General features: G+C 44.1%; 1 protein-coding gene across 1 annotated transcript; it reads right to left on the bottom strand.

Moving 5' to 3' along the window:
- Window positions 1-72: 72 nt before the first annotated feature.
- On the bottom strand, window positions 73-12,062 carry eda (ectodysplasin A). Its single transcript, XM_053429550.1, has 8 exons — window positions 11,591-12,062; window positions 5,079-5,178; window positions 3,267-3,302; window positions 2,763-2,933; window positions 2,369-2,403; window positions 2,204-2,255; window positions 1,541-1,671; window positions 73-1,246 (listed from the first exon to the last, which is right to left on the bottom strand). The coding sequence occupies exons 1-8, from the start codon at window positions 11,939-11,941 to the stop codon at window positions 986-988; spliced, it is 1,137 nt and encodes a 378-aa protein (XP_053285525.1). The 5' UTR covers window positions 11,942-12,062; the 3' UTR covers window positions 73-985.
- Window positions 12,063-15,059: the final 2,997 nt, after the last annotated feature.

Below are 15,059 nucleotides of genomic sequence, written 5' to 3' on the forward strand. Positions count from 1 at the left end.
CCAAAATGAAGAAGTTTTAGCCTTTTGAAGCAATACCACCAGCTGCACAGGCACAAAAGACAGACAAATGCGTTTAGACAGAAAATGAAACATTTTAATCCATCAATCAACTCCATTTACAAAAGTATATCCCATTTTATATACAATATGTACAGAGACGTATAAACAATTATAATTTGTCCACATGGATTCATTCATATGGTAACTAAACAATAGCACTGTAACAAAACATATCACTGATATTCTGCAGGGATGCTGTAGTGCAAATGTGCGCAAAATATATAGTGCTGTTGCTCTGTGAATACCTTATAACTCCAGTTTTAATGGATTTTCTCAGCAACTTTGTACTTGCTTTGAACATTTATATGATCTTCTCGTTATTTTTTTATAACCCAGGAGCATATGGAACTTAGAAACCCCTGTTAAACCACCCACTTACAACTGTTAATAGAATTAAATTTATTAAAAAAGGTGTACAAACTGCATGAAAATATTTCAAACAGAGGGTTAGATGTTATTTTTGGAGATACAAGATTATCATTCAACAGCACTCAAAGGTTGTAAATATTAAGTATCTCTCAGCGCAGTGTCATTCCTAGAGAGAGATGCGGTCTTTCTGGAGACAACATGGCAACTATAAATATACTTTTGTCTGATAAGGACACTTGGCGCATCAAGTCTGATGCTCTTTGCACAGAATCAAGGTGAGGTGAAGCATAACAGTCTAAACTGTCCTTTTTGATACAGAGCTGTGAAAGTGAACTAAAGTCACCCAGGGGCTTCCTGAACTTTAATAACCTAGTGGGAGTTAAGTGCCCTGCCCTTGGGGCAACAGGTGGACTAGTAGTTGCTTTTAAAACAGATCTTGTCAATTTATTAATCCTAGATCAAGCAGGAAGAGAGGACAGTGTGTCTCTGGACTGATTTGTCCGTTGTGAGCAACGTTTCATTCTTCTCCGTAAGAGGCCTGGTGGCTGTGTAGTTATCAGTTCTGTCCAGCAGATGGAGCCTCTCCAAGTCTGACACTTCCCAGGAAGGTGGTGTGGTTGGTCATGCTAATGAGCGTGTCCTCATACACTATACGTATGGAAATCCTCTGGCCGGCGCGGAGCAGGCTCACTCCGGCCGTGTAGCAGGTGTTGAATTTGCGCTGGCCCGTCTCAATGCTGCACGTGCACCGGAGGAACGGGTTGGAGTCCACCATCACCTCATAGCTGGCAATGTCGGTGAAGTTGAGGTAGTACACCTGGTGGAGCGGGGAGATAAGAAATTCACAAATGACTGAGAGGGGTAGTCAAAGCAAGTCCACATAATATTTAAGATCTTATTTTAAAGCTGTAACAGCTGTAAATAACAGAATGGCCTACAAGAGTTTGAGTTATGAAGCTGCAAATTTAGCCACTGAAAGAGAGGGATAAAAAGAAATTCGTCTTATAACTCAAAACACTCATGGATAAGCCAAGCAAGCAGGGTTCTAAACTGCCAGTTCTTTTGAGTCTGAACTGTAAATGTTAAGAGTTACGTCGAGGACCGTACTCACTTCTACCTGACTATATATGAAGTAGACACCGTCCACCAGCACCTCCAGCTCTCCAGAGCGAGGGTGCATTTTAAACACACGGTGGTGGATGGACACCATCTTCCAGTTCCTAAGGATGCCTTCAGACAGATCTAAACATGTCACAACAAACACAAACAAACAGTCAACATACACAGCAGGGTTTAACCACATCCAGAGCTCAGCGCTGACAGAAAATATAAACCCTCTAATGATGCTTTCACTCCTTTCAGACTGACTCACTGATTCAGGGAAACCTGAAACTGCTAGCACGCAAGGCTTCTGCGTCTGCCCCGAGTTTTAATATAATTTCATAACTGTTTCCTAATCCTACTATAGCTATCGGATTACATTGGGGTTACTGTAATCTCAGATAATCTTCAAGCACATATTGGTCGCAACATTTTGCCCTCTGAACCAAAATATCTTCTGTTAATTCTGTTGGCGATTGTATTAACTTTCCATACGGCCAATAAATGAATAATAAATGAATATATATGTGTCTATGTGAATTCATATTCTTAAATGACCAACCGCAGTCTTAAAGTGTAGTAGGGATATATATAGTTAAGTTGCAGATCCAGGTGACTAACAGGGATTATGTTTATTGTTTCGTGTAGAACTACGAGTGCACAGAAGACCCACCTTCTCTCACTTGGATGGTTGTTTCCTGCCCTTGCAAGTGAACCACTGCAGGCTGAAAAACAAAGATCTCTGGTGACTAAGGGCTGGGGTTAGAATACACAGTAAAACTGGGGAAGGGCTGGTTGCATTAGCAATTTTGAGTGAGTTTAAATTAAATTAGCCTACCTGGAATTCCTTTGTTTTAGTTTTATCCAGAACCCCTGAAACAAGAAGAGAGAGAGAGAGAGAGAGACATGATAAATGTCTGTCCGACAGCACTGCTGAGGAACAAAAGAAGACATGCAGAGTAAAACAAAACAAACACTGACATAGTTTTAAGATGGAGCAGTGCTGTCCCACACAATGTTAGACACACTGTATCCGAAACCCTCACTTTGCAGACAATGAGTTCATCGATTTTGACAACCCGAGCCCCCTTCTAGTGTGGGAATGTGTCTACATGCAGGAAATGACTGTAATCTAAGAACAAATCTCTCAACTTGCGGATGTTTAAGATCTCTGGCTTCAGTCTTAGCTATCTCAGCTTGTCATGGTGTCATTTCTATTTTACGTTTTATACCTGCTGGACCTTGAGCGCCCGGAGGTCCCTGTGGCCCTGGAGGTCCAGGAGGTCCTGCAGGCCCCACACCAATGCTTCCTGGGATACCAGGTATTCCAGGGATGCCCGGTGGGCCCTGTGGGCCTGGGGGACCGGGGGGGCCAGGGGGGCCTGGCACAGACCTTTTCCTCCCTGTACAGACAGAAAGCAAAATGGTTGGCACATAAAGAAAATTAAGCAGATTCATCTTTTGACTGTCTATATTTGAAGCCCCAAATCACAAATTTGCCTCTGAGAGACTTTTCAAACTGTATGGCAGCTGTACAGATTGTAAATTCAGATAAGAAGAACAGCAAGAATAATGTCAGAATTCTTTCATAAAGGATGGGAGGAAATATTGAAAGCTTGCCATTCACTTTAAGCAAACATTGTAGGATTTTTGATAGAATCTCTAGAAAGCAGACTGCAAGGAGCAGGCTAAGCAATGACAAACACAACTGAAATTAAGGCGGAATTTTGAATCACCTTTTTTCCTCTCTTTCCTTCTCCCTCCAGTCGATTCTGTAAGAAACAAAAACAGTGTGATTAAGCTTGCAATGGCCTCCTGAATAATTTTGATCTCAGATAACATCTCGGGTATCCAGCTCATTCTAGGTATCCTAAATAACAGATTCATGATGTTGTGCGCTCAACACTGGAGTGGAGGTATGTCAGTCTGTGGTATCTTCTAGTGTAGTAATTTGTAAGTGTGGTTTCACCTCCTCTGTATGAACAAGTGCCTTAAGCATTCACAGGCAGTGGAACTGGAGAAGATCATTAGAGAGATACTTTATCCTGCCAAAATCCTTTTCTTTGAATTAAGCCCAGATGGAGAATGCAGATGAAAGTCTGTGTGCATGTGTTTGTGTGTGTGCGTGCTAGATGTTGGTGGGGCATCTATTGTATGTCAGCGCTTGAAAGACAAAATGCACTTAGTGTGCTGCTGCGTGTGTTCTCTGTGTGCAGCTGAAGAATCCTTTTCAAAATGCCGTCTCGCTGTTCTTGTGTTTACCATGTCATTACAACTACAAAGGCCATTTAACCTTAAAACCTCACAGTTTGAGTCCCCCTCAAACATATGGCCAGCGTTTCTCCTCTGGCTAAATGACTGGATGCATCCGCATAGATTTCTCTTAACGAGCAGCCCTATCTGGAATCTGGTGCCCGTTAGAGGAGTGGAGAGAACGTACACACACACACACGCAAACGCAAACGCAAACACACAGCACACACACACACACACACATCTAAGGCTGAGATTACAAAAGCCTTTGTCTGTGTGCTGAGAGCAGAAGAGAGACCTGGGAATGATTAGTGTTTAGAGGCTCGGGACTTTACTGATTTATGTAGAAAGTCTCAAAGGTGAGTTTTTTCTTCTAATTTAAACACAATTACTAGACTTCCCCCCAAGTATTCAGTGTCACGCCACAGACATTGGAATGCCTTGTGATCATGCTGCACTTGTTGCACTCAGACATGAACCTTCAAAGCCTTTGCTTTTTATTTGCATAGCTCACATTCTAAACAAAAACTACAAAAGCAATTTCAGACATATTAGCCATATGGTTTTGTCACAGAGCTATTGATTATGATAAATCAATGCAATGGGTTTAATGAAAGCCATCAAAGTCGGAGATGATAACCCAGATGTCCACCTGGTTTTCTAAAATGACTGCATGTTCCCACAAGTGATCTTTTTTTTCCCGGGCGATTAAGGCGTGACCGATATCACGTCTGGATTCCAAAGCCTTAATCTGCTTAGATACAAGAGATATTTTGGGGACCTAATATTGTTTTGAGATGGGGGAAATCAACACGGGCCTTCACTGTCTGTTTCAAATTGGTGAAACCCTCCCAAACTCCCTGTTTGCTATCCAAGTAATAATCAATCCCATTCCATTAAATTTTTTGCTCTATAAACTCAGCAGCATTTTGTGGTGGAGCTGCTTTGTTAAGTAAGCACGGAGCAGTAAAAAATCAATTCCACAAAAAAAAGCGAGAAACCATTAACAAACTGTTTTCAAATTTTAAGAGCCTTAAGCTCAACATAAGCCCGTTATTTACATAGTGCAGAATCTTCTTTAAACAAGTGTTACAGAAACCATTATCCCACAGTGGACCAGGCCAGAAAAAAGACTGATGCAGGTGCACAAGATAGTGCAATTCATTTAAGGCATTAAAGGCACTGAATTTGAAGTTAAGGACTGACAATTATAGATGTGAAGGCAATACAGCATTAGTAACAGCATACGTCTGTGTCAAGGTGTGAGGATCATTTTTTTTTAAAACTGCTCGTACCTGAATCTGGCGGCTTGCCGGGACTCCTTTTCGCTCGTTGAGTTATGCCCCTGTTATCCTTTGTGGCACGGAAGTCGCTATTTCTGTGCAGTAACCTCTCCTGGTGAAAAGGAGAGAAAGAAAATATTAATGAGCATGGGAAATTTCTGTTGCAGAAAATTCTGGGGTGATTGTTCACTTTGAACACAAAGGCTCTCCTCAGAATATCAATACCAGCCGAGGCCACATTATATATTAATTCCAGGAAGCAGACAAAAGCAATGAGTGATACGAGTTTTGGAGAGCGAAAACCATGTTACAAGTGGCCTTTCTATTCTTGGGGTATAATGTTTGCACAGAGACAACTTGAGGCATTTGAAAAGATTTGAGACACTGTCAGCTGGCACATTAATTTGCGGCCAAGTCATTGTCTGCCCCACCGGGACTGTAACCTATCCTGTAACCCAAGTCCAAATTGTCTGCGTTTCTGCAGTTTGAGACAGTCACCTGGACACTGCTGCTCTAAAATTCACCTTTTCATACAAAAGGAGGACATGAATTGTGGTTAATCTGAGAGCAATACCCATTCACATGGCACCTGGTCCTGGCCCTATTCAGAGGTAGCATGAATGCGCTAAAACAACGGCGGCAAAGAAAAGGATGTGATGGAGCTGGTCTGAGCTCACCCCTTGGAACAGGAAAAGCCAAGGAAAAGCAACAGTGGTGGGGTGTTCCCATGGGCGAGCGAGTGGCGGGGCAAACTGCATGCCTGTGTTCTTCTGCGACTGGTTCTGGTTGACCTACATTCACATGAACTCTGTAGGAGGCGTTGACCTGACTGTGGCACACTCAAGATGGGACCGCCCCTGACAACAAAATGTTTCCTACCAAAGATTCAGAGTTTAAGATTTTTCAAAGTCACTTTCTCATAGAAGAGCCAGTTTGTGATCACTTCTTTGGAGGATTCCCGGAGGTCGACAGACAAAGGAACCCCGGCCCTGGAAACACATCGAGACCACCCAAAGCCCCGCAATATATGAGATCGCTTTCGGACAGACTTTGGAGTGTCAGCATAAATAATGGTACGGGTATGAGGTATAAACGCTCTCAATGGCTGAGGACAGACAACCAGACAGCTTGTATTGTACTGGACATCTGCTTAGAGTTTGTATAACTGTCATTTCCAAAGCAGTGACACGTGCAGCACCTTAGCATGGATCAAAAGATAATAAATAACGATGTATCAGTCAGCAACAAATGAATCAGACACGCTTACTGACGGACCCTTTGACCTCTCCTCTCCCGTGGGGTTTTATCCCAGTTGAGTTGACGAGATGACATATTCTATGTTTCCATCTGTGATGCTCGAGTAAACATAGTTGTTAAACTCCGCCAACAGCGAGAAACCTCCTTCTGAAAGCGGCGTGAACTCCTAGTGCCTCTTTGTGTGGTATTCATGTAGAGCCACTGAAAGACCATGAGAAGACAGACAAGAAAAGTTATGTTTTGAGTTTCTTCTCTACCTCATCTCAGATGTGGGAACTCCCCCCTGTGGTGAAGGATGAACTGTATCATGTCTAACAACCCCCGCTGGCTGTGTTGGGCAAGCTCAAAGGTAGTTAAAGTCTGCAGCCTTGACCAGCTGCCAACCATGTCTGACCTTATAAGCACGGGAATTCCAGTCTGATGGAGGAGTATGTGTTGGAATGGTTTCTCGACACACAGACCTCCAGATGTTCCCGCGAGCAGCGACGTTCGCTGTTCATTTGGCGCGCAGGTGTCTCCACATCTCCTCTCCAGCTGTTGGCATAAAGGGGGCTTTTACCTCTCAAAGGATTCTGGGTGTGTGTTCAGGCATATGGCATTACACTTTCGTCTGTTCTGACAGCCAAACATGATTCAACAGCCAATTTCTGGGCCGAGATTAAGCTTCAGCAGGACGACAAAAACAAACAAGCTGTCTGCTAGGCTACTACCAAACTGGTGCAGCTGGGAACAAAGTGATTGTAAACGAGTAAAAAAAAAGAAGAAATAATATATAAATATCTCATTATACGACTATGACAAATAGTTGTGCGCAATCGTTTGCTTCATTTCACGTCATTCAGCATTTACAGCGTTCGTGCCCTTCAAAGGCACAGTTACAGTAAATCAGGATGACAATGTGTTGGTATGTATGCCAAGTGCCAACTATTGAGTAAACCATTCTTTTTCAGAACAAGGGGAAATGCTATTAATTAGAGGGCTCTCGAATCTTCAAAGCATGGGGGGTGCTGTTATGCTCAGAGGATGAGATTCCCCGTTGCTCCGTGAGGATATGACTAAATTTCAGTCACCTCAGGGGTGTGTAATTTTCTGATGAGCAGACTTCATTCTGCCCTATTAACACTTAATATCACAAAGGCTTGTGCATCTACCCGTTTCTGCATTAATACCCTATTGAGAATCCCTGACATTCATAACATTTCAAGCTGATTATGGTACTAAACTGCTGTGGCTCACGCCTTCAGTCCTTCCAGCTCATATTTGCTCCATTAATACAGACATTTGTGGTTGAAGTGACGCCTTTCATTTTCACTGCTCGTCCAAGATTCAGTCACTAAATTGCGGTTGAGAATGCGAGGTTAAACTCAGGACTGGTGGCTGAGGGTGCAAGATGCAGAATAGATGCCACTCACAGATTTATAACCCACTTTGCATAGTTTTTTGTGGTTCGAAAGCTCATAATACGGCTGTGATTCACACTCCTCCACAGATTCAATGACGGCATGTTTTTCTCTTAAATATCACCCAGAAGGAGTGTCCCTACCTCAGTCAGCCAATATCAAACGCTCCTCTCTGGAAGGGACATGTGTTTTAAACCATAACTTGGGTAATTTAATAAGGGCATCCATAGATAGTCATCTAGAAAAAGCTGTGGAACTCAACCTAAGGGAAATGTTGCCTGTCAGCAGCCTGTCACATTTCAGACTGTTGCAACACTTGCTGGCAAAGTGATGCCGAGCTAAATGCTGTGAATGCCTCAAGAATTTTTTATTTGGGTAGATGTTTGCGACTCTGGACTTAATCTTCGGCGTCTTCTTCGTCTGCCTGTCAAGACTATTCTTATTTGGAAAAGTTTGCAGAAATATGAGGATCGCTGAAGTTTTTACCTCCTCTACCTTGTGCTTTTACAGCACTTGCATCCATGCTGATTAATCCCTGATGTGTAGGGCCTGCTCTATTTGTACACATGATACCGCTGTTTTAACTAATCATGCACTGGTCACGATTAAAGTAGATGTGGGTGACAGCCCACCCCGGCACTCCAGATACTCCAGCATACATGCTGAGGACTTTGAGTCCCGTCAAACTGACTTTTTTAATAGCCGTTAACTAGACTCCAGATGTTTCAGCATCTGTTCTTTGTGAGACTTTGAAGGCATACATCAGAGGGGAGAATTATTTCATATAATGGTTATAAGAAAAATGTTAGGCTCAAATATTAAACGATAACTGAGAAAACACAAGTCTGTGGATTGACTTTCGTAAGTTCTCACTCACCAAGGTCGTCCGACTCCTGTGTGACACTAACTCGGTCATGCCCTGCGTCGCATCTCGCACTTTAGAACACACACACACACACACACACACACACACACACACACACACACACACACACACACACACACACACACACACACACACACACACACACACACACACACACACACACACACACACACACACACACACACACACACACACACACACACACACACACACACACTTTTACTGTTGAGAACTGTGCAGATCTGCTGGACAGCTGGGATTTACTGCCTTGCTCAAGGGCATACCCACTGTGGTTGTGAAGGGACGAGTGTTTGTTCACTTCCCAGATCATAAATGACCACATCATCTGCTCTCATTAAGAAGCGACTACGAGGATCTGAAAATGTGTGAGATGTTAAGCGGTGCATAACTTTTAAGTGCTTGTCAGAAATTTCTCCAACAAAGATCTCACCATTACTATCGTCCCCGATGCTTTTATTGAATAACTTCAGTCAGTATTACTGCCAGAAAAATATCTGATGATTTATAAACCTTTCAGCTGCCAGTTTAGATAATGCAACTATATTGTTTTCATTTTCTGGTCCAAAACCACCAAAATAAAGTTTTATAGACTTCCTGTCTGGTACAAATACGATCAAATGTGTTCAAATATTTGTGATTGTAACAAATTTGATTTGATAGCATTTGCCGTTTTTTCTTATTTTCTTTACTTGCCTCACATCACCCCATAAACCAAGTAACAAGCAGCTCCTCTTCTGTTCACAGAGAGATTGTGAAAGCCTTGTATTATTAAAGTTTATACAGTCTTGGGGAGTTTTTAGTCTCAGTGACTTTCTTCAGCTCAGATGTGCACGAGTAAATTCTGCCACACTTAGGCAAAACATGCCTTAAATGACTGACGGACTGTGAAAGAAGATGCGGGAAGTGGCTGAAGTACAGCAAGACAAGTAAGTGAATAAAATGGATTAAAATTTGGTGAAAAAATAGAACTGGAATTTGATATCACTTGACTGAAACTTAATTTGCCTCCAGAATAAACACAGAACTGTGTATTCTTCTCATAATAAACTTGAGCATTAGAACATTTACAAGTTTTGACGTGTACGGATACAAATATTATTCCTTTACAATTTTCATTCCTAATAAAGAACCGTTGTCCTCCATAGATGGATTTCAACAAGTTCTCTTTCCATTCTGTTTGACTCACAAAGCCGGTAATTAACACAGCCTTACCAAAAATATGTCTGGATTTCCATTGGGTACACTGTTTACCAAGGTTGATTTATGCCCGACACTGACCAACCCAGTTGAGAATTGTCTGACAGGCCCTGAATTTGGTTTGCAAAGCTGTTTTTACACAATGACGAACCACAAAGCAGAATGAGTCCATGTGAAGAGAGGTCCCACACTTGATGTTTCAGTATAGGACAACAAAGCCTATGCACTCCTTCTGTCATATCAGATGAGAGTCGATATTGTTTGCGTATTCGTTCCATTCGTTTGATGGAGACTTGTGTGAAAAATCCAACAAAAAATATTTCGGCCCACAAAAGGGATTCTTCAAAGCAAATGGCTTAAAAGCCAACAAGTGCGGCCGCTGCGTCCGAATGCCACATGCTCCTGTTTCTCCAACTATGTAAACTGTGGGATGTGTAATCAGAGTTGTTTAATGCAGACATCTGGTAAGGAAAGCATCACAGCGCTGTTAAATATTTACAGCCTGGCGAACGTCTTCCACCTCATGAAGAGTCACCATCTGGGTTGAATACCGGGCCCATCTCACTCGGCTCTAACCAGGGAAACCACTACTATCTAAAATAAGCTTAGCAAAGGACACACTGAGGGCTAAATGAATAGGCTCGGCTTCCCACTTGTGAGAGGGAAAATTAAATGAAAGGAAAATGTTACAAACCCCCAAATACCGGCAGTGGACCTTGAAAATCTTTCCTACAGAGAAATAAGTGAAACAAATAACCTGGATTCCTCTCCGTGAATATCGAGTTGATGGTTCCGCACAACTAAATGTTCAGCCATTGCCCCCCCGCCACACATAGTGGATAATTTTCTCTGCAAAAAACACAGCTGGTGACACATGAGCGAACTGAACAAGCAACACCAATCTGAGACCATCACTTTGGTCCCTTTGTACTGATGAAATTAGGGAGTGTGCAGGCGGCGGTCGTGGTGGGGGTTGTTGCCAAAGCCACAGACAACACAGTGAAAATTCAATCAGCCCGCTGCCAGAAAAGAAAACACATGTGAGACCGGGCCTGGCTCTGCTCCAAGTACCAACTGCCCCATCTACGTCCTGATGCATTTACATCAGCCCTTGGGCTTTGCACCTGCTGGTGATCCAGTTAATTTTCCGTCCACCTGCTCCAGCCCACTGACTGACCCTGTCCCAGTGAATCCAGCAGGGCCTAACTTTAGAGCATCACCTCTGCCTGCTACTGGAGGAAAGGGGGAGCTCTGGAAACAAGACAAATTGAGTTATATGTGATTTGATTACAGGGGGAAAAGCTATTTGGCAGGTAAATGAGTTAAAGTTTTATGAAGGGAACATCTGGACCATACCCATCCTCCCTGATCTGCCCCTCACCCCCTGTCTCCGGATGTGTTAACCTCAGCGTTGGCCAGGTGACAGACCTGAGGCTCATACCTCGGTGCATCTCTTCTCTTTTTTTCTCAAGGGAGGATGAGTCACCAAGACGATTCAAGACGTATTCGCGTGATAACGGAGTTGGCAAAGATTTAAAAAACGGAAAAAAAAAACTTCTTGTCAAGCTACTGTAAAATAAGTTGCCCAGAAACATGCCATGACAGAGCGCGGGCACCGAACCTGACACCGTGATACGGGAACAGAAGGACTGAGGTGGAGGTGAACGAACACGACCTGCCTCCATGTGAGGAATGAAAACAATGTGTTGAAGAAGCTGCTTCATTATTATTTATTTGGAGGGGGGGGGGGGGGGGGGGGTTACCTCATGACCGTCTCCTCCGTCTCCTCCGCTGCCGCCTCCTGCTGCTCCTCTGCCGCCGGAGTCCAGCCGCGGGGGGCCGAGCGAGAGCACCGCCGCCGGGTCAGCCGGGTCAACCCCGCTCAGCGTCAACACGGAGTCCCGCTTCTGGTGGATAATCTCCCGCTTGACTTCGGAGCGCAGGTCCAGGTAGCAGACGAGGGTGATGGCGTGCAGGGACAGCGACAGCAGGAATAATCCCAGGAAGACAACGCTGCCGCCGCGACCCCTGCACTTCTTGCCGCACGTGCAGGGCGCCGCTCCGGGCATCACTTTGTCCGGGAAATCCTCCGCGTGGGGACCGTCGCGTGCCATAGTGGGAGGGAGCGCGAGTGGGACGCTCTCTATCTCGGCATGCTCGGCTCGTCGGGTGTCACGCGGGGCGCGGTTAATCAATAACGAGGAGACTCATCGGTGCATCAGCCGCAGGTCGCTGCGAACTTCGGCGAGTGTCTGTAGTAACAACGACGGACCCGCCCACCTCAGCTGCGATTGGTCCGGGACACTTAACTCACGAGCCCGGGCGAGCCGGGCCGGAGGTCTTCTTCTGGGGGACGCTGCACGCCACCAGGTGCAGTAGTCGAGCGACACCCAACGGACAAAGCGAGCCTCTGCAGCGCCTGTGAGAGCCTGATAATGAGAGCGTGTTGAATCCGAATCAGACCTGGGGTTTATTTCTAAGTAGGTTCGCACATACAAGGAATTTGCTGTGGCATGTTTGTGCAAGCATGAAAACAAAATATAAGAATAGGAGAAATTATAAAATATAAACACGACAAATCGAATTGTGCAATATGCTGCAAACACTAGAAAAATGGATTGTGTAATATGTGGATGGTAGATATTTACAATTTGAAGTATGTGCAGCTGTTAGTGCAGCTTTGGGGTCGGGGCCTTTATAGATGAGGCCAGCAACAGTCTGGGAAAAACGGTCCTGATTCCTCACAGCCGTCTGCCAGAGGGAAGTGGCTCTAGGATTTTGTGTGCAGGGTGGGAGGGGTCGGACACAGTCTTACCTGCACGCCTCAGAGTTCTGGAGGCATACAGGTCCTGGAGGGGAGGCAGGTTGCAGCCGAGAACCTTCTCGATGGAGTGAATGATGGGCTGCACTCTGACCTTGTCCTTGGCAGTTTAGCAGCAACGTACCACACACTGATGGAGGAGGTGAGGATGGACTCTCAGTTCGTCATTCTGTGTCTGTTTGTTGTGTGAATATTACTCAGTCAACAACACCTTCCTCAGTGATTTATCTTCTGAATGCCTCCTACTATATTGTTTACGCATGTGTTTTAAGTTTTCCGGACGTGCCATTTGTCATGGGTGCACTTTGTTTGGCACTTTGTTTTGTTGTGTGGGTGGCACGCAGAGTGCTGGTCTCGTGTGAGGAATTGATTGGAATCCTTGGTAAATACTGCGCGGTGTTGTTATTGAAACAGAGCGAGCGACAGGCAAATCCATCACATGCCCAAAGAGCGGAAAAGTATGGCAAATGATATCCTTAAACAGGCTACATGTTGCATAATTGTTTTTAATTGCATCTGGAGCAGGGCCTGGCCGCGTGTGATAGCAGGCCTGGAAGAGAGTCAATGTCACAGTGAGGTCAGCACAGCTCTGTGTACAACACCATCAACTACTCTAAACACGTGTCACTCAGCTCCAGACTCTGGGAACAGTTTGACATTTATGTTACCCAAAAGTCAAGACGATGCTTTAACAAGATTGAATGTGTCACTGCGGTTTCTACATTTTCAACATCCAAAAGCCAACCTTAGTTTTGTATTTTTCAGATGTCGACACTTTGATCTCTGAAGCAGGGAACCAGTGCTAGCCTGTGGATCAGTCTGTCCTTGAGGCTCAGGATGATGAAACCGGTGCACTGAGAATGGCTGAAACTTCGGAGACCTTGATGGATCGGCAGCTTAGATTAGTCCTTGTGCAAGTGCCACATAACATTTATCTTTATTTCTTTGGGACAAAACCTGACATTTGCGTGTACCTGACCTACAAGGAGGGACACGCTCTTTCATGATACGAGCTCACACTGACAGACACTGAGTAATTGCTGGGTGTTCATTGGCTATTGTTGTAGGACAATAATGGAGAAGAATTACTTTTTACAGATCAGAAAAGGGTATTTCATTAGTGTGAAATGTGTCCTGCATGAAGTTGATTATTCTCTAAAGGGGAGCGTATGTTACTACATACCTCTGGATGGATTTTGTCCACACTTATTCGGCATCACAGTCGATTTATCCTCAGCATGATCAGTTTCATTCCTTTGACTAGTGTGCAGAAAAAAAAGTGATTCTAGTCAGCTGCCACTGAAGGGCAGCATTGCCAAGCCATAAATCAATAACAGCCCATATCAGTGTCCTGATGATCTCAGACTTAAAACGTAAAAATAGCCTCGTATTGGCTGAATGATTACATTTAAATAAATACTTGTATTTTACGCTCTGTATGTGGAGCATCATAAGGTTTCTCTGTTGACTGTTGATTACAAATTGAGCATCCTCCTTCCCCATCTCCAGGGACCTCATTCCTCAATTGTTATGAGTATGAGATAGTGAAATGGAAGAGAGAAAGACAATCAAAGAAACCCTCACAGGGCCCGTGACTGAGGGCTCAGCCTAAGCATGTTTGCCACGCTTTCCATCCAAGCAGCAGGCACAGTGACTTTCAGAAGCAGATCGTCCAGGACTGGAATAGTTAGGCACATGCATCTTCCATAATTTCAACACATTTTCTTTTAGTGGAAGTTAATTTATATGTACGAGAGGCTGCTCTGGGCTGCTTCATCCATCACATTTATTTCCTAAATCTTTTGTCATTGTTTGTTTTTGTGGGTAGAGGAGGTCATGCAGCCCTGAGGAGAAGGTCAAATTTGACATAATGCCACAGTCTGAGTTCTGTTTATCTGCTGCCTTGTGTCAGACACACAACATTCAAGCCTGTGCCAATTAAAATTAGTTTTTTTTTTTTGCACCGAAAAGCGAGGGAATAATTCTCATAACATCCCCTGGGCCTCAATGCAGCATTCATAAATGGTGTGCCACTCTATCCTCTCTGAGCTTATAACAAGATTTAGAGGCTTTTCCTGCCAGATGATAGAGTTTTGCAGGAGGAATAGGCAGAGTCCCATTTCACCGTGGAGAGCTGAGTGGTGGGCAGATGCTTGTGGCTTCAACAAGCTGTTGGAAGAGTGATGGCTGCCTGGTCGCAGCTAAAGAGGTGCAACCTGTAAATTTCTCCTTTCTCCTGTGCTCATTTATAAACTGAGCATAAATGAAAACCAAATATCAATTGCCATTATTAGGATTCTCATATGAATATAAGTGATTCATAGCGAATGGAGTAACCCCATCACACATCACACTGAATTGTTTTAAAATGCTCCCTGCTCCATACATTACCTCCTCAGGAGTCGTTGTTT

This window comes from Pleuronectes platessa, chromosome 8, assembly GCF_947347685.1.
Source record: "Pleuronectes platessa chromosome 8, fPlePla1.1, whole genome shotgun sequence".
Classification (NCBI taxonomy): domain Eukaryota; kingdom Metazoa; phylum Chordata; class Actinopteri; order Pleuronectiformes; family Pleuronectidae; genus Pleuronectes; species Pleuronectes platessa.

Bases quoted from the DNA above. Each gene is read 5' to 3' on its own strand.
- eda (XM_053429550.1), bottom strand. From the start codon at position 11,941: ATGGCACGCGACGGTCCCCACGCGGAGGATTTCCCGGACAAAGTGATG. The intron at 2,934-3,266 runs GTGATTCAAAAT...CTGTCTGTACAG, and splicing joins AAGGAAAGAGAGGAAAAAAG to GGAGGAAAAGGTCTGTGCCA. The intron at 1,672-2,203 runs GTGGGTCTTCTG...TGACATGTTTAG, and splicing joins AACCATCCAAGTGAGAGAAG to ATCTGTCTGAAGGCATCCTT.